We start from the raw sequence: 27190 nt of genomic DNA, 5'->3' as shown, positions 1-27190 counted from the left end.
TCACTGGATTTTTGATTTTTTGATTTTTACAATTTATTGTCCGTTAGTCTGATGAAAGAACTTGGTTATTATTTTATTTGATTTACTATTCATCACACTGTCGCATTTCTTTGATAGTGCTGCTATGTTATGTATTGAATTTATCGCATGTCATTGTAATTTATCACTCGATTTTACCCCTGTCAATTTGCCCCTAATTCGAGTAACCAAACATTGAATCCAGTTGAGAATCAGATCATAACAGAAACCATTACGTTCATCCCGACCCTACCAAAACCATCACCCATCCAAATAAACTAAATTAAAGCATTTTTTTTATGGTTTTTTTTGTTCTTTCGCTTCCTGAAAAATCGTCACCACAGTGGTCGCCCAATTGTCTACGTGGCCTCAGCGACCACGCCATCGTCAACACGCGCCACCTTCAACCACACCTCCCCGCTCGGCCGCAGCTGGCCCGACGGGTTGACCACCGGCAGCTTGCCCTTGTGCACCGACTCCCACGTAAAGTGCCGCACCAGGGCCAGCAGCACGACCTTGACATTGAGCGACGCCAGGGCGCGGCCGATGCAGGCGCGCGGGCCGTGGCCGAACGCCACCCAGGCGTACGTGTCGCGGTCGACGGCGCCGCCGGTGCCGGGGTCCGCGAGCCAGCGGTCCGGGTTGAAGACGGCGGCGTCGTCGCCCCAGAGCAGCGTGTTGCGGTGCAGCACGGCGGGGATGGGCATGAGGGTGGTGCCCTTGGGGACAAAGCGGCCGGCGACGACGACGTCGTGCTGGGCGACGCGGGGGATGCCGGCCACGGGCGTCTGGACGCGGAGGCACTCGCGCAGCACGGCGTCGAGGTAGGGGAGGCGGTCAATCTCGGCAAAGGAGGGTGCCGCGGGCAGCGTCAGGGCCTCGCGGCGCAGCTTGGCCACCACGTCGGGGTGCCGCCCCAGCTCGTGCGTGGCAAACGTCAGCGCGCCCGCCGTGGTCTCGTGGCCCGTGGCCATGAAGTTGAGGACCTGCTCGATGAGCTCCTCCTTGGACCAGCGGCTGGCCGGGTCGACCGCGCGGTACTTGGTCTCGACCATGTACGTGAGGAGGTCTTTGACGTCTTTGGTGGGACTGGCCGCCGACGTCGTTGCAGCAGTCTTGGCTGTCTTTGTTTCCTTGCTGTCGGCCGCCGCCGCCTCGCCCACGGAGCGAATGCGGGCCTCGGTGATGCCCGTCAGAATGCCGCGCAGCTCGGTGCTGGCGTCCATAAACTCCCGGTTCGCCTTGAGGGGCAGCCAGCGGATCGGCACCACCAGGTTGATGGCGGCCAGCAGCATGCCGGCCGTCGACAGGTCGAACATGGCCTCGTAGCTGGACTGGAAGGGCGTGCGCGTCGCAAAGTTGTCAAAGTCGATGCCCAGCGCAAAAATGCCAATCACGTCGAGCGTGATCTTGGCATACAGCTGCTTGCAGTCGACGCGGCCGCTGGTGCCGTCCGTCCCCGCCGCAGCGCCATCAATGGCGCGGTCCATCTCGGCCACAAGACGCCCGGCCTTGGCCTGCAGCGTCGGCAGATACGCCTTGATGTTGCCGACGGTGAACAGGCCGCCCAGCGCCTTTCGCTGGGCGCGGTGCTCGCTGCCCTCGGCAAACACGAGGCCGACGCCGATAATGTCGCCAATCAGGCGGCGGAACGGCACCGAGCGCTCGTACGCGTAGCACGTCTGCGACTGCATGACGTCGCGGTACGCAGCGGCGCTGTTGATCAGCAGGCCCTCGGCCGCCACGCCGGTCTCCCGGTAGCGGATCAGCGGCGCATCGGGCCACTGCTGCATCCAGTCCGTGTAGGGCTGCTCGGGGTCGCCGGAGCGGAACTGGTTGAGGAGCTGACCCAAGAAGAAGTGGTGGTCCTACAGTCGGTCAGCGATGGTGTCAGAGGGAGCGTGCAGAGATGGACGACCGGGAGACTACCTTTGGACCCGGAAGGTCGCGCAGAGGAGACACAAAGTTGGGATAGATGAAGGCGAGGTACAAAAAACGGGCAAGGCCCGCGAGGCCAAAGGCAAGGCCTCCGTAGAGCGCGGAGTGCCAAAGAATGTCGGTCAAGATGTGCAAGGGAACCGTCGTGATGGTGGCCATGGTCAAAGGAGAAAGGAGAAGGTGGAAATGAGAAATGAGAAATGAGAATCAGATGAGAAAGGAGAATCAGGAGTTGTCAAATTTACGGTAGAATTTGTTCTTGCAAATTTGGAAGGAGCACAATGTTTCTGTCAACCGGTTTAAGAGGAAAGAGCAAAGAAGCGATGGGACGGAAGACAACGATGGAAAGAAGAAGGACCGCGGATCGCGGCTTCCTAAAAGGGCTTCGAACGACATGGACGTCACTGTGGTCATTTTGGGCATTTGGGCATTTGGGCCACACCGACTGCCATTATCTCCTCGCCTGTTTTTGCCCTTTTCCCTCCTTGGCTGCTCGTCTTCGTCACATCCTTCTCCGTCTCTGTCGATTCATCTTGCCAACAGGGGGTCATGGGATAGGACGGCGCATGGCCAATGGCCCTCGCGATGGTTAGGCGGTTCTCTTTCTGTACAATTTTTCATCTTTTTTCATTATTACTTTCTTTAAAAAAGGGAAGACATCGTCAACTCCCTATTCTGTCTAGAGATCTCCTCTTTTTCTTCTCTTTCTTGTATTGACCCTTGTCGATCAACTTCAGCTATCGCTGACAGCAGCGACGCAGTGACAGCCTCTGATATGTGGATACGAGCATCGGCATCGCGACATACGACATGCTCCCTGCGCCATACACACGTCGGCATCGGCTCCTCGTCCGAGAAGGGTTGCATCTTTCGACTTTCATGTCTGCGTTGGCTTGTTCCTTACGTGCATGTTGTCCTTGTCGTTGACGAAGGTGACGACAGCAGGTCTGCAATCTTCCAATGCCAGTCCAGAGCATCTGCGTACGTCCTCGCTTCCATGCCAACAGACAAAAACCTCGACGCTCAGCCCCTGTCTCGGTTGTGACTGTTGGATCTCACCGCAAGGAGAGATACATCAACGAAAGCATATACAGCAGACACACATTCTGAGAATTCAGTTTCAGCCAGCCAGCCTTGGCGATTTCAGTCTTTCTAACTTGTTGCGATGTGCCTCGTATACCACTTTTGTTTTCCCCCACGTAAGTTGTCAAAGAAACCTAGCTTGTTGTCGCCCCCAATGGGACGATGGGTGTATCTGCCGTCTTTCCTGCCGGAGATACTTCCTGTTATGGACTTCGTTTGAGTCGAAAAAGAAAAAAAAGGCCACATTGAACGGCGATGAAGGACTCTGTGCTCCGGACAAGAGCTGAACCCGTCGACCTATTTGACAACGCCAAGATCATCGTCGCAATAGATAACGACTTTGGATTGTGTGTGCACCAACTGTCAACAGGAGAGACATTTTTCATATCCCGTTCACCCTCCGCCCATGTCTTTCACGCCCATCGCACCAACACATCGAGAGGACACAGCCGGCGCCTGTATTCCGGGGTTCTGCTTTGTTTAATTCTCATGCCTACGTCCCCCCGGTGTTCCACTCCACATCTACCCATTTGACATGGCAAAAGTACTCTGTCTGAGGTACATGTACTATCTTGTACGGGTATGCTGCACCTTATTCTGTGTTCTATCTCGTTTCCTTTCGAACTACTCTTTCTGTCACATTTCTTCTTGTACGTCTTCGGTTCTCTTGTGGAGAGTGCAACATCGGCAATCGTCCCGGTGATACCATTGATCGCCTATTCCTTCCGTTCTTTCATGTTTTTGTTTCCTGCCATCCAAATACCACGTCAAATCGCTGGTTCGCTAATGCCATTAGCCGTCGGGGCGATGGCAAGGTCACACAGGGCCTCATAAATTCGGATGAGCGACGCAAACTCGATAATCGATGCAAGGACGATCGCAGGTCGTACTTGTCGACTGCGGACTTGACGTGCAGGATTTTGGATACTCGACCAAAACACCGTACAGCATCCGACGGATGTCTGTTCACAACATGCATATGGGCGTGCATGCTGCATCTCTGTGCATGCAGGCGTGGTTCAGCATGGGACCGTCTCATTGGTTTGACAAAAGTGCACTTTTTCAGGTCGAATCCAGCATGTGCAATGCCATATAAATCAGGTGAATCGGGTGCCGGACAAAATGCCATTTATAGAATGCGCCTGGAAAAACAACTCTTTCGCCGGCCCTCCATGAGTGATTAAACGTCAGTCATGGACCGGTTGACAACAGAAATATGGCAAGTTTAGACGACTTGGGAGGAGCAAGCCAATGAGACTCCTGTATCGTGCTGCAGATACATCTGAAGGACGGCAAGGCAGCTGATAACAGCCTCATATCCAACTGTTTTCACTTTGAATCTTGTTGGTTGCGTCTTCTCTCTGACAATACTCTTACAACGAAAAGAAAGGACCGTATTTGATTTAGTTGCTATGTTTATTCGGGACATCTCCATTGGATGCAGAACCCCTAATTCCCTCAGAAACGGATGTCGATTTCCATTCGGCTTCTCTCCGACCACTCGCATTTCGTATTTCCTTTTTGTTCCAGACTTTACTAGGCCTCGCAGTTCGTATGTGCTTCTTGTCTGTTGGTTGATGTTGGTTTTACGCTGCTTGGGCAGTGTTGATTGGGGTATTTCGTGCAGTTTTGCTTTAAATAGTGTCGTCTGTTGGCTGCACGTCGTTGTTTTCGATGCCAAATAACCGCGAACAACCAATAGCATCCGTCGACACGTCGATGCAAGCTACAGTGTGACATTCAGAGTACAGTGGCAACGCCGCCAACCGTCCAGTACGACCCTGCATGTCGTCAACTTTTTTCCCCATCTTCTTCTTTTGTGGATTTCCGGCGCCTTGGCGTACCAATCGGCCCTGGTTCCTAGTTGGCGGAATTGCTGTCGGTAGGAGCCAGCCAAGATGTGGAATAAAGACAAGATGGCGGAGAAATTTGAGTCGAATAAAGTAGTTTGAGGAAAGATGGGCTGATAGGATCGTGGATGGATACACAAAATCATCCCAAAATGCACATTCACACCCTCACGCACAATATCAACAGGGCTGGACTATTGACAGCCGTGTTTCGGGTAACAGCCGTCGTACGGAGACGACACCATGACTGCCTTGACCTTTTGAAGTATTTGATTTTTTATTTTATTTTATTTTATTTTTCAGCTTGCGAGTGCCATGCCACCCTGCGTCCAGCCCCAACAGACGTTTTGCCCATAGTCAGTGCGTCTTTCTTTGTTGTCGTACACCCTTTTGATCCGTCTTGGGGTTGCACAACGTACAACGGGCATTTTCGGCCTTCTTCTTGCCCAATACACTGCGGTGAACCGGTCACGTCTAGTCGTTTGATATGCAAAGTCAGGTCATACGACTGTGTTAGTCTGTGTCGGTGACGTGCAAACAGGGATGACCCTTCCATGAGGTGATATCAGGACAAGAAAATACGATCAAAAATAAAAGTAACCTTATTTGTTTGCAGTTTAACGTCTTTTTGTTAATTTTATCCTATTTTCAACATTTTTTTGTCGACAGTTTTGAATTTCGTGTATTGATTTTATCCGTCCCATTACAAATTAAAAAGATAACGGAATGAGACAAAATTTCACTCGTCGAATTCGACCCAATTCTTGTCTGAAACATTGCCCTCCTCTTTAAATATGCAAAGCAGATTGCTACAGACGTCCGTCACGCCCTTTCCTTTCCAACCCTTCGAAAACGTGGGCCGTCCATTTGGACACCTCGTTTTTCTCGTCTGTTCGCATCCATTTCCTGGGCCTGCCGTCCTACAGCGGCACTTTCTCCCCGTCCCGCTTTTGTTCATCCTGTGCTTGGACTTTCATGTTGCCATCCAACAGGAGCAGGTTTCCCAGTCGAATTTTCAGAAGCCCATCACCTTCTTCATCATACTCTTCCTCCTCCTCCTCCTCCTCCTCCTCCTCCTCATCTTCTTCTTCGTCTTCCATGATCTGCTCTCGTTGCTCCAGTTCGTCGTAATTCGTACCTTGCTCGTCTTCGCCATGGATGAGTCGTTTGTTAGACTTCAAGAAGAAAGAATGGTCTGGCTGAAGTTGACGGCCTTGGCAGACATAGGCTGCCGGGGTGTGAAGAACATCCTGGGTCGCACGGCGGAGGGCTAGCCATTCAAGCAAGAAGCTCGTTGGATTCGGGCAGAAGGACATTGCATTGTGGACGCAGTCCTCGTTGGCATTGGCGGGCAATCCCAGGTACTTTGCCATGGCCACGGACTCGTCGTACGTCATGTACAGACGGCCCGCAAGGATACCGAGTTCAATGGGTAGCCATTCCGGCATCATGTGCCGCTTGTTTGGGAATTCTGGAAATGCGTAGAACCGGAGGCTGCTAAAGTCCAGCATGGACCGTGTTACGGGTGCTGCGTAGGCCACCAGCTGTGTGTATTTGGATGCACATATGCTGGGAATGAGAAGCTCCAGTTCTTCGGGGATGATAACGATGCCCGTCTGCGAAGCTGGGCACCACAGGAGCCACTCTACTGGGCGCTGCAATAACCAGGAATATTAGCAAGTGAAAATGTTCAACCGAAGAAAAGGAACATGTATATACCAAGAAGTCGTCGTGGAACTGCTGCCCAGCCCGCGGCACATCGATTGTTCTCCTGAACTCTGCCGTCACATACAGACGACTCGGGGTACCGTGGACAATACCGTATCGTTTTCCGATACTTGTCAAGGCTAGAAACGAGAACACGCCCTCGTATCCTTTGTTGCCGATCAATTCCCCAGTTTCCACAAAATGGCGGATCGACTTAGCAACGGTTCCTTTGAAGCGCAATGCTTTGAACTCGATATTGTGCTGGGCACGACGTTGTTGCTCAACTTGGACCTCCACCTCTCGCTCTTGCTCTACTTCTTCAAAGGCACCTTGTAGAGCAGCCGTGCCATGGCCTGTCGTCGACCGATCTGTGCGCAGCTGCTCCGCAAAGCGTTGGAGCCGTGGATAGGAAAAGCCGTCCGTCTTCAGGACCGATCCCGCGTCAACAGAATCGTTGCCGTACATAGTTTTCAAAGTCTGACGCTCTGGTTGCTCCAGGACGCCGAGTAAAGAGTTCCTGGATGATGCACTTTGTAGGGTCTTCTTGTGTATCGTGAGAGCCTCCATCCGGCGGCAAAAGTCCAGACCATGCGATGCATACAGAGGCCGAAGCTGCTCATTGGCCTTGCATGTTTGCTCGAGAAGCCAGGTAACAACATGAGACGAGTTGACAAACACCTTTTTGTCCGCTTTGTCGGACGTTTCCAAGCCACAAGTATCACGAATGCTTTGGTCAACCTCGGGTGGCGCAAAGAACACAACAGACTGGGTCGTTCCGAGTTGCCGGAGTCGCATGGCGGCTACGGCGGTCAATACAGATACTTCAAACAGGAACAACACAAAAGAGAGCTCTAAAGTTTGGGGGGTACATACCTTGCACTGTATGGTCCTTCGTTTGACCCAATGCCAAAGTGAGAGCACCTCTCGCACTCGGAGGAAGGAGGAGATCAACGCCGCGGGTGTGTGCCTCATCAAAGTACACGATGCAATCGTCGAGTCTCTCGGCAAAAGGAGTCGAGACCAAGGGCACTTTTTCAGCCGTGGCGTCGCGGAACACAACCCACGCTCGATTGTCCTGTTCGTCAAAATACACAGCTGCCTTGACAGTCGCTTCGGCAAGGCACAGCCACGACCGGGCTAGGTTCTCGTTTGTCTTTTCAATAATGTATGCGCCGGCGTCAATAAAGATTTGGATTTGGTACTTGACGAGACTGGCGACAAGCTCTTGCTCGGACCACCGCTTGTTCTGTCCCCCGGCACATATGTAGCTGCGGTTGCGAATCTGAAGCAGATACGAGAGGACCTCGGCGTTGGTCTGTTGTAGTCCCGGCAGATCGTGCTGCTTGATCGAGAGCGGCAGCATGGCCTTGTTGTCGTTGGTCCCGCTGAACCCAGTGGTCCTTGCACCATCGGGCCTCTTCTTCGTGCTCGAGGATGTTTTGACAGTGAACAGCGGCAGGTCCCACGCAGAGGCCTGTAGTTTGACCGAAAATTGCCTGCTGTGCACTGGAAAGACGAACGTATTGAGATAGTGGTTGATGACAGAGCGTGTGTGTCGCAACCATGTCCACAGCTTTTCCACTTGGCCGTCGTCGTCCACATTGATCGAGCTCCAGTGCTGCAATTCGTCCGGGAGTATGACCAAACCATCTCCCGATGCCCATCTCTCGTATTCTGTGGCGGGATCGTCGACGTGGTGCAGGACGTGATTGAGACCGTCGCGGAACTGCGGAAGGCTGATGCCAGCGTAATAAAATGCGAGACACGTAAAGACGATGGCGACATCAGGATGGCCAAACTCAGAGCGCTCGGACGGTACGCCTCTGGCTTCATATGGGACGGCAATAGGCCAGCGATTGTGGTGCAGGCCGTAGTGCACATTCCACCGCTTCTTCAGACAGGTGCTGAGGATGTCGTGCTTCAACAGTCCGCGCACAAGATACAGAGCTGCGGCTGCAGTGTCTGTATCCGAGAACAACTGTGCCGCTTTCGTGATGGCAGCATCGCTGGAGTCGCTAGCGAGTGCCCGACCAAGACGATATCGGATCTCGGAATTCGTTGCATGTGCCCCAGACGATCGTGTTGGGGTTGTCGTATCCCTTGGCGGTGTAGGGCGAAAGAACGAAACTCGGCCGTTCGTGATATCCGCAGACAAACGTTCCCGAAGCTCTTCGTCGATGGAGGAATGGAGGATGTACACTTTGGGAAAGCCTCCACCGGGACGCTTGATGACGTTGAGTCTGTGCGGATCTTTATTGGCAAGGTCCAGGGCATGTCCTTCCAGGAGCGACAGAAGTGCCTGCACCAGTTTCCATCGGAAAGGTGCACCGTCGATAGCAGTCAAGTTTCCGCTGGGATACACAAGCTGTGTGCGGACTGCGAGACTGAAATCCGACTCGTCAAGCACGTCACGACAGAAGGACTGTCGCATGTCGGCATCAAACGCCATCATGTCCGCTGCCAGGTCTAGGTTCTTGCCATCCAGGTAATACTGCTGGCCACTCAACGTGAATGCGAGAACGTGCTCCGGCGCGACGATGAGAACGCCTTTCTTGCGCTTCAAGTCTCTGTGATGATCCTTGTACACGGCTACCGTGTCCCGGCAGTTGTCACGGGACAGAAGCCGCCGGGAAAATGGGACATGGCAAATCTCGCGGCCGACGAGTCCACCGAGGCGCAACTGCAGAACTTGCGCTGTTGGAAGCAGAAGTGCTTTGGGCGCCAGCAACCTGGCCAGCTGTGTGCCATCAGCGAGGACAGAGAGAACCATAGGGAGGATCATGGACGTCTTTCCTTTGCCCATGTTGAGCTGAACGACGGCATTCGAGCCAGATTCGGGACAAATCATGGCCAGGGCAACAGTGACTTGCTCTTCACGGATCAGCATATTGGAGTCAATCTCCAGGAGAAGCCAGTCCGGATACGCCTCGGGGCTCCAGTTTGTGTGTCCCGGGTTGGCCATCTCGTCGTGAAGCTTTCGCTGATCACCCTTTAGCAGAGCACGCAAAATGCGCCGCAATCGCTGCCATTCACTCAAAATTTCTCCATACCGGAGTAACGCTTTATCCATTCGATCCCCAAACTGGACTTTCGAACTCGAACGGAGAAGTTCCAGTATGGTCATTGGAGTGAGTCGGGGCCACAGGCCGGATCGTTGCAGCCAGTCTCGTGCACTCTGGTGGCCGAATTTGGATGCATCGGCGTATCCGGCGTCACAAAATGTGTCTTGAATCATGCCAAGCGCCGTTTCAGCGCACGTCTTCGCGACCAATAGGTTCTGGGAGGCCTGTTGGACCGACGGCAGTCTGTATTTGGCCGTGTCTCCTTGGGTATGTGCGTCTCTCGTCGCCCGTTCCAGAGTTGCTAGGGACGCTGCGAGATCTTCTCCGTAGCTTTGGCGCATGGGCTCGACAGATTGCTGAAATGGTTCGATGATTTTCGCTAGCTCACTGTATTCTTTTGGCGTTGTGTACTGTGTGGCCTTTTTGCGAACCGGTTGGCCGTGCCGTGGTGTTGTCATCTCGGGGGCGGAAGGAAGCGCTGGCAGAAACGGCCGCTTCGCCAGATGGTTCGAGAGGGAAGGCAGCTGATGTTGTTTTGCGCAAGGGACTGGCAGGACGTGGGTCACCACGTCGACCACCTCCGTTGGTCTGAGATGACGTGGGCACGCCCTCGTGCTCGATAGGGCGAGTTGAGCTTTCATAACGTATCGAGAAAGCTCCCGATTTTGCTGTAAATTCTGCCACAAAAGACGAATCTTTTCCATAGCGGCCGCAATCTTGATGTATTGGCTTTCAAACGTGCCAGCATTTGGGCACACTGCATCTGGCCATTGTTTCATCAGCTCAGTTGCCAGTAGCGAACTATGATGGTGACACAGGTTTGTGTGCTGGTTTCGGCCCATGTCGATGGCGAGCTCGACGGCCTTCCGTCCGGTAGCCTGAATGTCGGTGGCCACATACTCCTCCAACTCGGTCTGGACGATGCTGATCAGCTTCATGTAAGTCAGATTTTCGTTGTACACAAAGTCGTGATATGAAGGGCGCAGTGGCGGCTTGTACAGTTTCAGTTCCGCCTGGTAGGAATATGCGGCGAGAAGTCGCAGACCGTCCATGTCGACATCTGGAGCAAGTGCCATACACGCCAAAGTCAACATGATTTTCGGGGCATCAGTGCTCGAGGCACAGCGACACATCTCAACTAGACTTCCCCATTGTTCTGTCATAACGGCGCCGCTCAATAGGGAGCTTATCGACACGACGTCAGGATCTATGGTGGTGCTGAATCCGCCAAATTGTGTCCATGTTTCGAGAAGATCCGAAATCTCTCGTGTCATGAAGACATTGCTTGGTTTGTCACGGACAATTTTGGCAATCTGAAATGCAGTGGAGGCCCTACAGTGGCAAGCGTCTTGAACTTCGTTGTTGAGACAATCAACGTGCCCCAGCGATGTGTACACTCCATCGAGAAGTTGAACTGGACACGCCGGCTCACTGTCTTCTCTGGGACACTCGAACCGCATGCGCTGAATTTCCCCGCGGGTTTCAAGGTGGGACGTGTTGATATCAGACCAGTACCGGTATGCCTCGTCTATGGCTTTGTTTTCTCCCGTCTCTTCGAACATGCGGAGTCGCGTCGCTTTGGCCACGATGGCTTGAATTATGCGGCCATAGCGGTCATTTTGGAGACCGATTGGAAGATTTTTGTCCCAGACTACCTTTTGCAAAACGCGCTTGTCTTTTGGATAGTAATCACGAACCGGAACAAGCATATGCATCTGCCGTAGAATCCAGAGACACACCTGGGGCAAAGGTACCCAAGGCTGGAGGCGGCCCGAGAGCAACAGGTGAATGGCCTCGTCCTCACCGGTTCGACGAGTGAGTGGATCTGGTAGGGGGTACGATGTGAATGCATGTAGCTGGGTCTTTGTGAAAAGAAGACGTGGTTCGGGGGGGCACGTCAAGCGTCCCAGGACGGTATCAATTTCAAAGCGGGCATATGCCTTTCCTCGGTTGGAGCGACCGGGACCACCAGACCCAGAAGACACCGCTGTGAGATCGATTGCCGTTTGGAGGCATATGTGCGCACCAGAACGTTTCCATTTCAGGTCTCCCAATGGTGCAATGATGCTTCGCTGAGTTGGGTCGGCCGTATCCCGCAGAACAATCATGCTGTGGTAGCCGTAGAGGGTACCGGCGTCTTGGTCCACATCCACCTCCGCTCCAAGTTCGTGACATTCAAGATATCCCTTCGTGTTGACAAAAAAAGATAGCTCAAGATGTCGGAGTTCCATGGACAGTGCGCCTTGACCAGTCGCTGGCTGAAAGATTGTCAAGCGCTGGGTGTCTTCGAAGCCATCGAAGATAAGGCCGGCGAGCCTAGCTGTCTCGGACGTTGGGTCGACCAGTTCATCGTTTCCTCTGACGGCATTCCGCAGCCGGACGTCCAACACCCAGTCGCTTCGCTTTGCCTCCCATTTTGTTTCGCGGCGGCGTATCTCGAGTTTCCCGGTCTGCCTGTTGAGCCAGTGAAAGCAGTCATCAACGAGGCCACGTGGAAGATCATACACGTTGTTACGATCAATGAACACACGCCTGGGAACATACTCAAAAAGTTCGCCGGACCGCTTTATGGCAAGGATCACGACACCGCTGCTGCGCTGGCCAAAATGAATCATGTGGTCCTCATATGCTGTGACAAGGCGATGGCTCATCCCTGGCATTGCAGATGGGTATGTGAGTAGATGCTTGGTCCCAAGAACCTCGCTCACATCGTCAGCGTTTCGAATATTGTCGGGGAGTTTTCCGATCGTCTGGCCGTTGACCAAAAGATGGCCGTGGGTCAGGTGCAAGGCGATGTGCTGGGGCGTGTTGTCCGAAGATGGTTTCGCATGTGGAATGATCATACTAGAGGAGATCCATCCTTTGCTGTGCCCACTATGAAATGACCACGGTTTCAATCTAGTAGGATGCACCTGTCCTTGCCCATCGACGGCGGAACCAGAACCGATGCAGTGGTGGATGGCTTTGTTGATACTTTCGGGGAAACGTTTCGCTGCGTATTCTATCTCGACCTGTAGCGTATCGGCCATCACTGTGTCGCGCGTAGCCAGACCAAGTTCGTACAGGGGGAGACGTCGGATATCTGTAGTCAAGCTTTGCTGCAGCGTAATCGACGCCCGTGTGAAGTCGAAGAGGTCGTCGGCAGAAAGATGCGTCGGTTTGAAACAGACAAACGTGCAGCGGCACACAAGCGCGGCTTTGAAGGCGTACATAGAGGCACGCCCAGACGAATCCCCGTCATGTGCGTTCATCGCCTCGCCTCGCAAGGAGTCCATCCAGTCAAGCGTTGTCGACCGGATGCAGGTCAACAACGAGTCCACTTTTGCCAAGTCCGACACCTGGCGCTCTGTCAGAGCCCGAATCCGTAGAAGCAGCGTAACGAGCATCTCCATCATTGTCACTTCTCGCCAGTTGTTCGCAATACTCGCGAGGCGCGTCTCAATCTCGCACAGGACACGGTTGCGAAAATTGTCGTCTAGAAAAAAACCATGCACAACACCCAGAGCCTCCTTATGCGACACAGGTGCTGTGGTGAGCTCCCCAGACGTCGGCAGCAGCGGTCCTGCTTGATGTGCGAGGCCAATGAATAACGTCGACACATCTTCTTGGCCAAAGTTGAGGTTGGAACAGCCGAGCTCCACTGCCATTGTCAGCCACCTGCGCGATGTTCCCGACTGGAGACGTTGAAGGGCCTCGAACTCGTGAACAGAGACATCAGAAGGGCACTTCCGTCGACTAGCCACAATCTCGTACGAAGATGGGCCTTGGGGACAGGTGGGTGTTGGTGTACTGGTCGGCATTGCCATTGTACCGAGACCACTCGGCACATGTAGGGGACATAAATGTGCGAGTGTGAGCGGTGTCGGTAGATCATGAATCCACGCGCTCATGGCATTGTCGAAGAGGCGAAAGTTGGATCCAAGAGGTAGGAGAACGTCCGAAAGCTTGCATTTCATTTTCACTTGCTTGTAATGCGTTTGCTTGAAAGACTTTTGCGAAGAAGACAGGGAGATCGTTCCAGAGGGCAAGGACGTTGCAAATTTGTGGATTAGCGTTTCTGGCAGCCCTTTCGCATCTTTCGATATGGTAGGGGGTTTCGAGCAAGCAACATGCGCTGCGATCGTCCAGGTGGTAGCCCGGTATGTGGTAATGCACTGAGGTGTTTTCAGTTCGAAAACAACGGCCAGAGCGGCCGTTTCATCTTCCGGGAGTAGATTCTCGACAGGTTCAATCTTCATTTTCTTCCTCTGGTTCTTGTGGAGGCATTTCTTACATCCATTTTTGACCCAAACACCGTCCTTGACTGTACATTTACAAGTCAATGACCCAATTGAGTTAGAAAGATGATCGTATTTGTTGCAGGCTTCTTCCCACTCCTTGGTTTTGTTCTGGCGACGGTCGTTTTCGGTTTGAGCAATTCTGTCGTACAGATGTGTGAGGTCGTCCGATTCATATGCAAACCGGGATCCAAATTCATTGGAAAGTACCGTCTCGTCGTAACGTGCGATTTGAAATCGATGCCGTAGGTGCTTCTGAACTCGACGAAGGCGAGACATGGAGTCCACATCAGGTAACTGGAGAACGTCGAGGAGGTTGTGTGGGAACATGGGCGGATGGTCATCGACCGTTGGATAAAGGGAGCCGCAAATGGTATCAAGAATCGCCCACTGGTCAAATATTTCCAAGAGGATGCGGCTTCTCATCTCGACGGTGCTCAGGTCTGCTTTGGATATACAGTTCACCAGGACGGAAACTGTGGCGGAGATTTGATCGCACGCTGCCTTTGCTGCGTCCTCTGTCATTTTGGCCGCGGCTTGGCTCCACAGCGACGAGGACTTGGACCGGGCGTCCGCAATTACGTTCAGCGTGTCCAAGACGGATCTAGAGAAGGCCTGCGTGTTTTTGACGGCCGGATTTAGAGTCAGATTTGAGTCAGGGCTGCCGTCCTCGGAAAATGGCGTTGTATTTGAGTTCCCATCGACCTTGTTTCCAGCCGAAAACACAAGCCTGTCCAAGTACCGCCTGCTCGAAGGTAGAGACAGCGTTCGGTGATCTTCAGGAGCTTCTAGTGGCAATGCTGGTATCTGTCGCATGGTGTCCTTTTTGAACTGTGCCAGTCTCTTTTTCAAGTACTGTTGAGCCACGTCAAGGGATGTTTTGAGCTTCGAAGCGATGCTGTGGATCAGGGCTTCCGAGGTCATCTTGTCATGCTCGGTGCAGCATTCCCAGAAATGGTGTCGCTCCAGTTTGGCAAGCTTCCTTCCCAGTTTCTTCTGTAGCAGGCTAGTGAGTGCCGGAAGCATGCCTTGGTGGACACAGTCGTCGAGCAATTGGGACAATATAGTGCAGGACAGAATCTTGTAAGCAGCATAACCAGTGTCTTGTCCCAGTGTGAGGTGCAATTGTCGCTGCATTGCCACCCGAAGAATGAGCCACGTAGGAAGTCTTCGCCACGGCGTGTGCCCTTTGCCAAAGCTGACGTCGTCACGGACGCGTTTCTTGATTGGCGAGACGGTTGCCGGACCTCCCATTGCCTGTAGCACGGAAAGAAGCATATGCGTGATGAGGTCTGGGGTTCCAGCATTGCGAAATTCGGCGACTTCTTTGCCTGCCTTCTTGGCCTTGGCGGCGAAAAGAGCTATGTATTCGGAGCTGGCCTTTTCGAGAAACAAAGCCAGGGTCGATTGGAAATGTTCGTCGGCAAAGTCATCTTTGGAGATTTGCACGGCACGCGATGGGAAAGTCCAGCAAAGGGCATCTTGGCACGCCAGAACATCTTGAGACGGCGACGCCGCCTCGAAGGCCTCAAAGACTACGTGGCTGTGACCGTTAGCTTTCGGACGACACGGTGTCGGCAGCACATTGCCGTCTTGGAGAGGAGAAGCGACAAACCCTTTGCTGGAGTACATGAGCAGAGCAGCATTTTGTTCCTCAATGTACAATGCGATGACTTTGTCATCTTGCGTCAACCTCTGAAACGCCTCGAGCAGCGATGCAACTGTCCGGTGCTCTCCGTCGGTGCTGCTGAACGTCAAAATGCAATTCTCGACCGCCGTCCAGGCACCACAGAACTCGTCTGGTGTTGTCGTTTTCAGCGCCTCGCAAGCGCGCCGAATGCAGTGCATGATGTCGACTGCGATCTTGTCGAGGCCGCCATCTTGACCAGCCGGCAACTGCGGAGGCAAGACAACGTGATTGAAGACCTTTTCCAAAGACGCAAACGTCGATGGGAAGGCCATGGTACATGTCTCCTGGCTGGACGTAGGTTTTGGAGGGTGTTTTGGCAGGGTTGAAAGGATCACAGGAGAGCGATTCGGGTGTCGAGGTGATGTTCCTGTAGCTGTTGCTAAGTCTGCAGCAACTATTGCTGTCTTTCTTGAGAAGAACGAGTCTGAAAAATGCAACAAGTTGGCATCACAGCGTCAAAATAAAATTTTTGACCAATTTCGACGGCACGAGTATCTGATTGGAGCTGGTCGTGCATCGCTCTTTCCTTTTCTGACTTGCGGTCGTCAACGTTTTAAAAAGAGAAGGAGCGATGTAAACAGAGCCCCTTGGACCCACTTACATGTGATGGAAAGCACGCCAGGTTCGTTTGCACCTTCCTCCTGTCCGTCTCACCGCATTGTATCCAAAGTGCAACACATATCCATCGAGCAAGACATCGTCTGACCGCTGTTGTTATTCTTTCTCATCTCTCTGTTTGTTGCAGCGTTCCTGCAAACGACCATGTCGCCGCACGCCGTACGACATACAGTGCTTCGAACCATGTCTCATTGGACAACACCAAAGACCTTCCCCCGAAACACGGACATTACGCACCCAACAGAAATTGCTTTGGTTGCCAATGAGTGCTTGTGCCTGATGCAACACGTCCAGGAAAAGCCGGAGATGGTCAATTCGGTTCTGGGCGGTATTGGGGATTTGAGGTAGAGTGTCGTCGGGCCACGCACCGCTCTTACGCACTCCACCATGTCATCCATACAGACAGCATCGCCGGAGCCATTCACTGTGCCTATGCTCTGGTCCCGTGTCCAGTCTAGGCCACCTTGTAGGCACCTTGCCGAGGGTGTGCCGTCTGTTGGTTTTGGACATTGGCGTGATAGCTCATTCGCATGTAATGTTGAGCCTCGCGCTGTCTCTTGGACTTGCATGTCGTGGGTATCTCAGTACTCTCCTTGTTCACCTTGTGCGCATTGCTTCTTTTCCGCCTTTGCGCCACGATCCTTCCTACGTTGCCATGGGCCCTGGGCCCTGGGAATATGTCTGCATCATTCCCCTTCACGTCGTCACTCTGTCAAATCGTCCTCGTCGTCTGTGCTCTGCTCCTCGGTTGGGTTCGTTTCGCGGAAGCTGTCTGACTCGTCGTCGTCTTCGTCTTCGTCTTCGGTATCGCTGGGAATCTCAATCAGCACGGGTGCAGTCGGCATCGGGGGTGCCACGGTCTGGCCGAGCAGGTCCAGCTTGGCCCGCTTGCGAGTGGCCTCCAAGGGCACGTGGTGGTCTCGTGTCTGGCAGCCCGGCGTGCCGTTGGCGCGCTCGCAGCACTCCCAGTAGAAGCCTTCGGGGAACTCGGCGCGCATAAAGTCGGAGTCAATGATGCCGTGGCAGTCCTCGTCGTGGTCAGCCCAGAAGTCGCCTTCGAAGTCAGGTGTCAAGTAGGCTAGAAAGGGACATCGTCAGATATTGCTTGTGAAGAGAGGTCGATGTGAGGGACCAACAAGGGACATACAGTCATGGAAACGGCACACGGACGGGCCGCTCTTTGTCTGCTCGGTAAAGACACCCTCGCAGTCAACGCACACCATCAGATTGGCCTCTCCACAGATGTCGGCCTCTCGCATCGTGCCACAGGCTTGGGCGACTGCAGCATGGGATGCTTGGAACTTGTCGAGCAGTTGGCTGGCTTGGTGCCGCAAGGTCTTGTCCTTTTCGCAGAGGGCCATGAGGACCAGGTATGCAACCCTGTCGGACACCTGGCTGATGCGCTGCATCATTGGTTCGTTGTTTGGATTCAATGTCTCCACTGTGTTTGTGCAGATGACAGCGTTCGGTGAAGCAAATACAGTACGAATGTAGGTTGACGATGTATTCAATTCGTGCAGCAAAACCGCGTTGTGTTGTTGACATCGCCAAAACGACATGGCGCTAGTCCTATTTGGGCCTCAAGCTGTGCCATTTACTTGTAGCATCTACTAAATCCCAGACTCATACGTTTCCATCCAACACGGTGTGCTCCTTGGGCGACTTCGAAATAAGCAGCTTGCCTTCCGATTGATGCTGCCAATAGTAGGGCTGGTTGAGAACATAATTGATTATGAAAATAATAAAACTACGAAAAAGTAATTTTGTAAACGTTTAATTCTGTTTGATTTCAAGTAGGAAATAAAAACCTATTACATTATATTTACGTTTTTCCTGTCCTGTCCTGTTTTTTTCTTTCTTTTCTTCTTTTTTTTACTTCAACAAGTCTAACAGCCCGGAAAATGTAAACAAAAATATCTACAAAGGAACAAAAATCAACGATAATTAATAAAAACAACGGGAAAAGTCAGGTCCTCCCGACAGAGTCCACGAGCCGGCGGATAAAGTTGTAGTGCTGGGCGTCATCGGGAATCTCGACCACGTTTTACACGCACAGGATCGGTCTTATCGACAATTGCAATCAAATAACGGGATATTGTGTCCCGCCTATCGGCATCAATCAAAAGAACAACGGCAAAAAGCGGACGTCGTACGCAGCCGTTGTAGAATCCGTCCCCCGCTTCGTGCTACTTTTATAAAACACTGTGAGAAAGTCCAAGGGAGTCAATGGCACCTTAATTTTCTAACGCGATGTCCCCCTGTCATATCCAAAAATCAAAACCTTGTTCCGTCCCACAACAGCTCACGCGGCTTGCATTCCCCAACGGTACTCTTGTTTGCATTGCCGCTTACGTTTGCGTGCAAAAGTGTGCTCATCATGGCCTTCACGCTGTCTCTTCTCGCCCTGACGGGCCTTGCCGTCCAGGGCGCCGTCGCCGCCAACTGCACGCGCGACGTGCTGGCGGCCGCGGCCTCGGCGTACCTGGCGGGCGCCGCGGCCGGCAAGCCGCCCGCCAACGTGGCGCCGACCAATTTTACGTACGAGGAAAACGACGTGCCGCTCGACATTGGCCAGGGCATCCTGGCCCGGCCCATCTCGATTGATTTCAACCGCACGTTTCTGGACACGGAGGCGTGCGGCGCCTTTATCGAGTACAACGCGGCGTCCAACACGCCGCCGTACGTCGTGATTGCGCGCGTCTATGTGGCGCCGGGCAGCGGCGGCAACAGCAGCAGCGGCGGCGATCCCACACCGCAAATCACCCGCATCGCGTCGGTCGTGACGAAGCCGGGCGACTGGGCGTTCAACGCGGCGACGCAGCTGGCGGCGGACAAGAAGGAGGCGTGGCCGGCGATCCCCGCGGGCCAGCAGGACACGCGGGCGGTCCTGAAGGCGGCGGCCGACGCGTACCTGGACTCGTGGGGCAACACGACGTTGGCGCCGCCGTTTGGCACGACGTGCTCGCGCATCGAGGGCGGCACGACGACGGGCCAGACGGGCAACACGTGCAAGATGCAGCCGTTCCCGTCGCCCCTCACGATTGCCAAGCGGCGCTACATCATCGACCCCGTGTACGGGGCGGTGGACATTTTCAACAATTTCCCCTTTATCGACACGGCCAAGCCCGACGGGACGCCGAGCACCAACCTCTACCGGATCGAGGGCGGCAAGATCCGCTACATTCACGAGCTGACGGTGTGCACGAACAAGAACTGTGGGCGATAGGGTTGCGTTGCGTGAAGGAGCGTGTTGTATTTAGTATGGTAGTTATCCTCACTCTAGTGCAGTGGGCAGTGGAAAAGTAAACATTCTCATGTCTTGCCCTAGAACGGCATCACGCCCGTGCTGTTGACAATTTTGCCGGCATCGGCGTCGCGCTCGCCCGCCACGACCTGCTGGATCAGCTGGCCGCCCACAGACGGGTGGCCCGCGCCCATCGCTATGAGGCGCTCTTTGATGTTGCCCAGGTTGGTGACCAGCATGCCGGGCGAAATGGAAAAGGTCTTGACGCCGTCCGGCAGCAAGACGTGGTGCCAGTTGAGCATCAGCATGTTGAGCGCGCACTTGGTGGCGCGGTACATAAAGGGGCTGCCAAAGTACGTCTTGGGCCAGCCCGTGGCGGCGGGGGCCGGGCCGGCGTAGTAGGCGGCGGCCATGTTCTGCTGGGACGCCAGGCCGCTCGTCAGGAACAGCAGACGCGGCTCGCGCGACTTGATGAGCAGCGGCGCGAACGTGTACGTCATAATGTCGGCGCCCGACACGTTGACGTCAAAGTCCTGCGTCCAGACCTGGCGCCGGCTCACAGCGCCGGCGGCCAGCTGGGGGTCGACGGCATGGCCGGCGTTGTTGACAAGGGCGTCGATGTGGTCGACGTCCTTGGCGACGGCCGTGAAGGCGGCCTCGATGGACGCGTCGCTGGCCACGTCGACCTGCAGCAGGTCAATGGTGCTCTGGGTCTCGGGCACTTCGGCCAGCACTTGGTCACGTGCGGCCTTGCCTTTGTCGAGGGAGCGGCAGCCGAGGAAGATGCGGTACGGCGCGGCTTTGTCGTTTTGGAGAAGAGCCTTGACGACTTCGTAGCCGAGGCCGGTGTTGGCACCCGTGATGACGACGATCTTGGACATGATGGGGTGTGGGAAGTATAGAGATGAGATGAAACGATTTTATAACGTACGGAGTATCTGTATGACAGTTATCTGGGATGAGAATGAGGTAGTATAGGTGACAATGTAGATTCTATGGTAGACAAACCGACACGGAGACGTGCAGAGACGTGGATGTAGACGCCCTTTTTATAGTTGGAACAAACGACCAACGCTCGAGGCGTAGCATTGCAAATAGCACTCGGATCCTTTGCAGGACATGATTTTTCGAGGATTTTACCACGGTGTTGCCTGTTTTGCAGGCATTGTCGACGACAGTCCAGTCATGTTCAGCAATGTCCAGCGTCGTCGAGCGTGCTCCCATGCCCTGCACGTGCCCAAAGCGGAAACGCATCCGGAGTTTACTATTGAAATCGCGATCCGGACTTTGTTGCAAAGGAGCCCGAGATTGCCCAATTGAGCCTAGTGCCAGCCACTTTTACAGACTTACACGGCTGGTCATGGCTAAGGCAGTTCACATTTTGTCGGCGGCGCATCGACGGTAGCCGGTGCTTATGGATGCCGTATTTTGTACCGTTGGTGACAAATTTGTTAAAGATGTGAATAAAATGGCTTCAAAAGTAACCGAAGTCGACCTGCTTATGTGAGCGACTGAAGCGGAAAGGGAGACGGAAAAACTCTCTGTCTCGGCGAGCATTGGTGACGTGGTTGTCCTGAGGCAGCTATGTGAATATAATGGCATATCATGGCCCAAGGGACCATACAGATATACTGGACAATGAGTTGAATTGTAATTCTACTAGCGACGCAACAGGGGCAGCTGTCCTTGCAAGATAATATGACACCATTTCCAGTGACCAGTCCACTGTCTGTGACCTCTTCTTGCCTCTCCCCATTCAGGTCTCCATCCTCGACAGTCACATTTGTCTAGTTTATGCTGGAAATAACACAAATAGACCAGTTGGCGGTGATCGAATCTACTATATTTGGTTCAGGGCGGGACTCTGCTGTTTTCCTAGCCTACATTACTCTGTATTTACATTTTCGCACCTACGTTATACACCGGTTACGAAATAACAACGTTGGTGTCCGGCTCCGGCATCCCGTCTTCTTCATTGTTGCCAAAGCGTACGTCTCACACAGCAGTTTCCACACAATATCGTTTACCAGCTGCTCCGATTCCTACTTTACTAGGAACACGTCCTTGTTTGTTAATTGGTGCTCCCAAACGTCCAGTATGCAGAGTACTGTAGACTGTAGGGCTCAATCTGGTCCCAGGATGTAGCAGAGAACCGGGCCTCGTCCCTGGTTGTTGGCACATCTTGCTTCCTTTTCCTATTTCTGCAGACGAAGAGGCGTCTGCTAACTCGCTACGTGGCTAGCAAACTGCCGATGGACTCTATGATCATTCTGTCCGTCGGCAACCGCCGTAAATATTTACTATTTACTTCCCATGAACGCTGCCTAGGCCGTAACAAATGAAGTGTGCCAAGTGCTCCGAGGTTGTACACGGATGTCGTCTGATTGTATACATGGCTCATAAAAACAAAGAAGCCAACAACTTGCACTTTGGCATCCGCGGAAGTAACACTCAACTTGATCGTTTTCCGGCCACGTTCAAATAGAAGAGCGGCAAAGTCTCTTTCCAGCTCGCGTTCGATGGACCGACACCTCCGACGGCGATCCTGGGTACCGTCGCTTCGTCTGCTTCTTCGTGGCGCTGCCCGCGGTCGACGTAACAGGCGGTGTGAGCACAGGGAATGGGTCGCCGCCGGGCGTTGTTCCATTCTTTCTTTCTTCGGCCGTGTTGTCTTCTTCACGTTCGCCTCCCTCTTCGTGTGACTCGGTAACAAGGACCCGAGAGGACTGGGAAGCTTCCTGTCTTACTGCCTCGTTTGCATCCCGAATGAAGCGGTCTCGGTGTTCCTGGGCCAAGTCCCTGGCATTTCTGAACGCGGTGACTCCTTGAACAAACGTTTCGCGATCGCTGGTCATAGCATACGCCTTGACCTGGGATACATGGTACTCAGGTCGTCCTCCTTGAGTCGTTGGTGCCGTGGCGTGGTGGGCGTATAACTGAAGCTGGCCGCCGTGATATATGGAACTAAACGTATAGGCGTGGCCGTCGTATTGCGGTTTCTCTCTTCCGTAGTTTTGTAGACGATGTATGGCACGGGACCCAACAGCTCCATCGTAACAAGCTTGTAGTTTGCCCACACCTATGTTGCCATTCGGGCCTTTCACTTCGGTAAAGAAGTTGGGTACTAGAGGCTTGTCCCGTAGAGTCGACGGTATAATGTAGTCGCTGAGCGCGTCACGCACGGGATGGGACAACTCTTTAGGATGAGCGCCATAATAGATGTCGGGCTTGGGCGGCACAATGGTGCCGTCTGTGAGCGGTGCGAGGTTACTAAAGAGCGTGTTATACTCTAAAGTCTGGTGGCCCGGACGGGCGCCTGTACCTAGTATGGCCGGCATAACATTTACCATCACGGCGTCTTCGTTCTTGGCGCGGTCGTTACTCTCTTGGAACGTGTCAAATGCACACTCGGAGAACCGCGACGACAAGAGCGACGGCCGCCGCTGGAGCAAAGCGGCTCGGATAGCAGCCCAGTTGGCCGGCTTCTGCGAGTCGTAGGTGGCGTGCACGTCGTGGTCTGTCAAGTGCTGGTTGAAGTCGCGGTTGTACGGCGTAGATTTCTCCGTTTTAGGCTCGGTCGTCGTGGTTGTGTTAAAGGGAGACGGCTCGTAACTGCCTGGTGTAATTTTTGGTGCCGGTACCGGGGGTGAACACTTCCCTTGGTTAACACTTGGGTTTAACGAAGAAAGGGGAGAGTGTAAAGGAACGGAAAATGATCGTCTTACATTACGAACATCCGTTAAATCGGGACCGCCGCGTCGCGCAAACCGGACAAGGTCTGTCTTATTGGGCATCGTGCGCACAAGCAGAGAAGCGGTTTCTTGCGGTCGACAATGTTTTTGCTGCTTCTGATACTGGACAAGACTGTTGCGGCGATTGAGCTCCGCAAGGGCCTCGTGTGTCAAATGGACCGTAGAGAGCCTATCGAAAAATTCAGGAGGATAGATCCAGTTCACCCATGCCTCATGGTCTTCTTCCTGGCTTTGTCTCATCTTTGTTGCCTGTATCCTCTGTGCAGACTCGACTTTGTTCGTCTTCTTCAGAGGAGGCAAGTCGGCTTCAACGCGTGGCCAGTTGTTACTGTCGGAGTCCTTATTATCGTCATTGTTGGCGTTATCGTCACCAGGTTCGTCTGGCCGTGGTCCTGCCATCGTAACAGACGGCGAGAGAGAGTCTCAGAGGGGAGGTGGCGCAGCGAAGAAGTGGGATGTTCAGGTCGCAGTTTGGTCGTTGCAAACAAACGAACTGTTAAAACAACTACTGAATCGGAGGCTGTCGTGAGAACAGGAGGATGCGGTGAGAAGGACGGACTGGGAGACTGCATTGAAGTTGTTTTTCTGTATTAATTATCTAGTTCGACATGAAGAGAGACGAGGTAAAGAAAAAATAAAATAAATGAATAGAAATAAAACAAAAGCGAATCTTGGAAATGCTCAGCTGGCTAGAGATTGCAACAGAAAAAGCGATGAAAACGGAAGAGAACAGACGTTGGGATGAACGCGATGAGCTGCAAACGGAAGCAGTGCAGGTTTTCCCTTTGTTCGCGACATGAACTGGACAAGAGGTAAAGGTATAATCGTCTCGTCAATGGAACAAGAAAACAGAAATCCAATCAAAAATCAGAATGTCCTCCCTACACTCTCTACTGCTCCCCGTTTGTCTCGTTTACAGGGGCCGGCACTGCTAGAAGGCGCAGCCACAGGGGCCCGAAAAGTGGACCGCATTTCTTGGCCTGTGTCAACGCTGCCACCTGCGCTCATGTCTCCTGTTTTTGTCCTTTTTCTTATCCACGCGACGCGTGCCTCTCTTTCTCGTTCCCTTTTTTTTCCCTATGAATCTTACGAGTTGTAATTTGTCGTTTTTGTCGTAAGCTATTTTTCAGCTTACTTCCGCTGGGATGGACGACAACGGGCGTTTGGCCCGCTTCCATGTTGTAAAGGAGAAGACGCTGTTGCGGCCGCAGAAAGTGACAGCCTCGTCAGTTAGGAAATTGGAGCTGGTCCTCCATCGAGTAGAGGTAACTTTTACGTTGTAGTTTGGACGCGTTGTGGTTTACACAAAAATTAAATAATGTAGCCGAAAAAAGTAACTATGAATAACACAGATACAAAAGAGAACAGTTCTTAACAGAAAAGTACATCCTTCCTTTCTATTTCGTTGTTTATTATGGCATTTATGATAGTAGGCTGAAGATGGTGGATCTGTGCCATTGTTATGGCGTGCCCCATCCTCCGTTCTCTTTATCGCTCCATGGGAAAAGAAAGCATTTTCATCGTTGCTTCCAATTTTGACTTTGTTTTTTCTTGGTTACGTTCACTTGTCGTATCTGTCTACATCCTATATTACATGGTGATTTCGAAGCCCCTCGTTGTACAGTGACTTGATCGCCACATCCATCAGCGCCAGAAAGCGGTCCTCCTCGATGCGCACATGGGACGACTGCCATGGTTTTTCTGGGTCGCCTCGCCGGGCGACGGACGTTTTAGTCTCGCCGTTCTCCTTCTTGTCCCCTTTCTCTTCGTCCTCCGCGGGAACCACCATCTCGGCCTGGGCACTGAAGTAGTTGTGCCCCGTCAGCGCCGCCAAGTTCCGGAACCCCTTGTGGCCCAAGTTCGCGGGCTGGATCTCGACGACCGCGCCCGCGTTCTCGCGCATGAACATGGTATGCGTGAGGCCCGCGCCGTGGACGCCGACGAGCACGTCGGTCTCCTGGACGAGGCGCAACTGGTCCGGCAGCGACAGCGTCGCGAAATCCACCGACTGTACGACAACATTCGGGTACCGTTCCCGCAGCGTTTGAAACAGGGCCGCATGGCCCAGCAGCTGGCGGCTCCCGCGCCGGTCAATGAACGTGACGACAATGTCTTTCTCGTCCCCGGCCGACGCCGGCCGCGGCCCGGCTTGTCGCGGGACCTGATAGTGCTCAAAAACGCGCCGCACAAAGAGCTGGAGTAGCGGCGCCGCGCGGCAGTCCCGCACGACCCAGTCGTTCTGCCACAGCGGGTTGCTGCCGCCGGACAGCGGGACGATGATGTTGGCGCCGCCACTGGCCGGTTGCAGGGGGCGGGGCACGCGCGACGGATCGCGGATCATGTCCGCCAGCTTGACGATGGGGTGGCGGGAAAAGAACCGCCAGAGGTCAAACGTGGACTCCTCGGCGTACTCGTCCAACATGACGACGTGGGTGTTGTCGAGGTCGTCGGGAAACCGAAAGTACGGCGCAGCAGCGGCAGCACCGCCTGCACGGCCATTGCCATCGTCTTGCTGCCGTGCTATGCGCAGCACATCGACTGACATCATCATGGACCATATTTCCATCAGGCTGTGCCATAGATTGTTGTTGCCTTCGCGCTTGACCAGAAGCACAAACGAGTTTTTCTCGCGGGGTGTGCTCGTCCCCAAGACCAGCTGCCCCTGCGACGCCTCGTCGTTTGACAACGACACAAACTTGTCAAACACCCGCCGCGGTCCCGTGTCGAACCAGGATGCGGCGATGCTCTCAAAGGGGATCAGGCCGCGCGCGGTCTCGTTGGCGTCGGGCCGGCGGCGGACGGGGCAGTCCAGCCGGAACGTCTTCTGGCCCGCATCCCACGTCGCGCCGGCGCCGAGGCAAAAGGAGTCGACGCCCTTGTCATCTCGGACGTGCGCATGGAAGCACGTGAGGCGGGATCGTGGCAGTGTGCTGCCGACTGGGTCGCAGTACTGGATGGAGTGGTCGCGGAGGTCTTCGAGGTAGGCGGTGGTAAACCGCTTGGTGCAGAACCCATCGTGTTGTGGCGGTGGGAAGATGGAGGGCTCGTCGAGTTCGGGGATGGACAGCGCGTCCTTTGGCACCGCGGCAGACAGCGCCGGCGACGGCAACCACGCGGGAAGGCCGGGAAGGCCGGAACAGCACGGCCCGCGTGCCGGGTCCCAGAATGTGAAGACGGCCAGCGTCAGGAGGAGAGCGAGGGGGACGTAGACGGCCCGCCGTCGCAGGGGCACAGGTGGAGAGCATCGCCGCAGCAACAGCATCATGGCGGATGACTGTGGAAAGCCCACTGGAAACGAGGATATTGGAGAGGCGTAGAAACGACAGACATGGAGAAAACAAAGGAGAGAGTCAACGACATCAGGCAGGAGAGGCGAGAATGAATACTCAAGGGGACGGGCGTTAAAAGAAGGTTCAAACGAATGACAGGGTGAAATTACACTGTGAGAGGCTGGACGTCGGGCTTTGTAAAGGCAGGCCCGCTGAAGGGGCCTTTCCTTCTTTGTTTACGGGCGCCGTTACACCACTTTGTACGACATATAAATACGTGTTAGGGGTAGTGCATTTCAACCCAGGCCCATACACTACCCGACTATAGTTCCAGTCAATGAACACAAAGAATGAAAAACGACAGGCAGCCATGAAAGGAAGACGGTTTTACGACGCGCCGTGTACGACAGTATGCGTCTGGGTGTGATTGTGGGGGCCGGCGGCTGGAGGCGGTTTGTGAGGGAGGTTTGCGTGCGCTAGCGCTAAACCGGACATCAGATCCACAAAATACGGCGACGGGGGTTGGCTCTCCCCGGGATCCCTGCCCCGGAGGAGTGGACGCGAAAGGAAATCCGGCGGCCCGCAACCGTGTGGACGGCGACGCCTACGGAGTACATCGTACATTCGTACATGCACGTTGAATGCAGACCCCTTATTTCCAAAACAAGCCTGCCCCTGGGCG

General features: G+C 53.8%; 6 protein-coding genes across 6 annotated transcripts; 1 reads left to right on the top strand and 5 right to left on the bottom strand.

The window, feature by feature from the left end:
* Nucleotides 1–377: 377 nt before the first annotated feature.
* On the bottom strand, nt 378–2115 carry SPBR_04178 (cytochrome p450 monooxygenase; the record flags this gene model as incomplete). The annotated part of the gene is made up of 2 exons (XM_040762461.1): nt 378–1862; nt 1948–2115. 2 exons carry the CDS (start codon nt 2113–2115, stop codon nt 378–380), a joined length of 1653 nt encoding a protein of 550 aa, XP_040621405.1.
* Nucleotides 2116–5809: 3694 nt separating this feature from the next.
* SPBR_04026 (uncharacterized protein) lies at nt 5810–15897 on the bottom strand (the record flags this gene model as incomplete). The annotated part of the gene is made up of 3 exons (XM_040762311.1): nt 5810–6505; nt 6609–7396; nt 7470–15897. 3 exons carry the CDS (start codon nt 15895–15897, stop codon nt 5810–5812), a joined length of 9912 nt encoding a protein of 3303 aa, XP_040621404.1.
* A 1050-nt stretch (nt 15898–16947) lies between these two features.
* SPBR_04437 (uncharacterized protein) lies at nt 16948–17655 on the bottom strand (the record flags this gene model as incomplete). Its single annotated transcript, XM_040762720.1, has 2 exons — nt 16948–17321; nt 17391–17655. 2 exons carry the CDS (start codon nt 17653–17655, stop codon nt 16948–16950), a joined length of 639 nt encoding a protein of 212 aa, XP_040621403.1.
* Nucleotides 17656–18620: 965 nt separating this feature from the next.
* Nucleotides 18621–20389, top strand: SPBR_04171 (uncharacterized protein; the record flags this gene model as incomplete). Its single annotated transcript, XM_040762454.1, has 3 exons — nt 18621–19439; nt 19539–19545; nt 19572–20389. The coding sequence occupies 3 exons, from the start codon at nt 18621–18623 to the stop codon at nt 20387–20389; spliced, it is 1644 nt and encodes a 547-aa protein (XP_040621402.1).
* Nucleotides 20390–21964: 1575 nt separating this feature from the next.
* SPBR_04269 (uncharacterized protein) lies at nt 21965–23281 on the bottom strand (the record flags this gene model as incomplete). Its single annotated transcript, XM_040762552.1, has 2 exons — nt 21965–23140; nt 23213–23281. 2 exons carry the CDS (start codon nt 23279–23281, stop codon nt 21965–21967), a joined length of 1245 nt encoding a protein of 414 aa, XP_040621401.1.
* Nucleotides 23282–24824: 1543 nt separating this feature from the next.
* SPBR_04193 (uncharacterized protein) lies at nt 24825–26504 on the bottom strand (the record flags this gene model as incomplete). The annotated part of the gene is made up of 1 exon (XM_040762476.1): nt 24825–26504. The coding sequence occupies one exon, from the start codon at nt 26502–26504 to the stop codon at nt 24825–24827; it is 1680 nt and encodes a 559-aa protein (XP_040621400.1).
* Between the last annotated feature and the right edge of the window lie 686 nt (nt 26505–27190).

This window comes from Sporothrix brasiliensis (assembly GCF_000820605.1).
Source record: "Sporothrix brasiliensis 5110 chromosome Unknown Cont16, whole genome shotgun sequence".
NCBI lineage: Eukaryota > Fungi > Ascomycota > Sordariomycetes > Ophiostomatales > Ophiostomataceae > Sporothrix > Sporothrix brasiliensis.
Note: the sequence above shows the minus strand (reverse complement) of the source record. Positions and strands in the feature narration are given on the sequence as shown.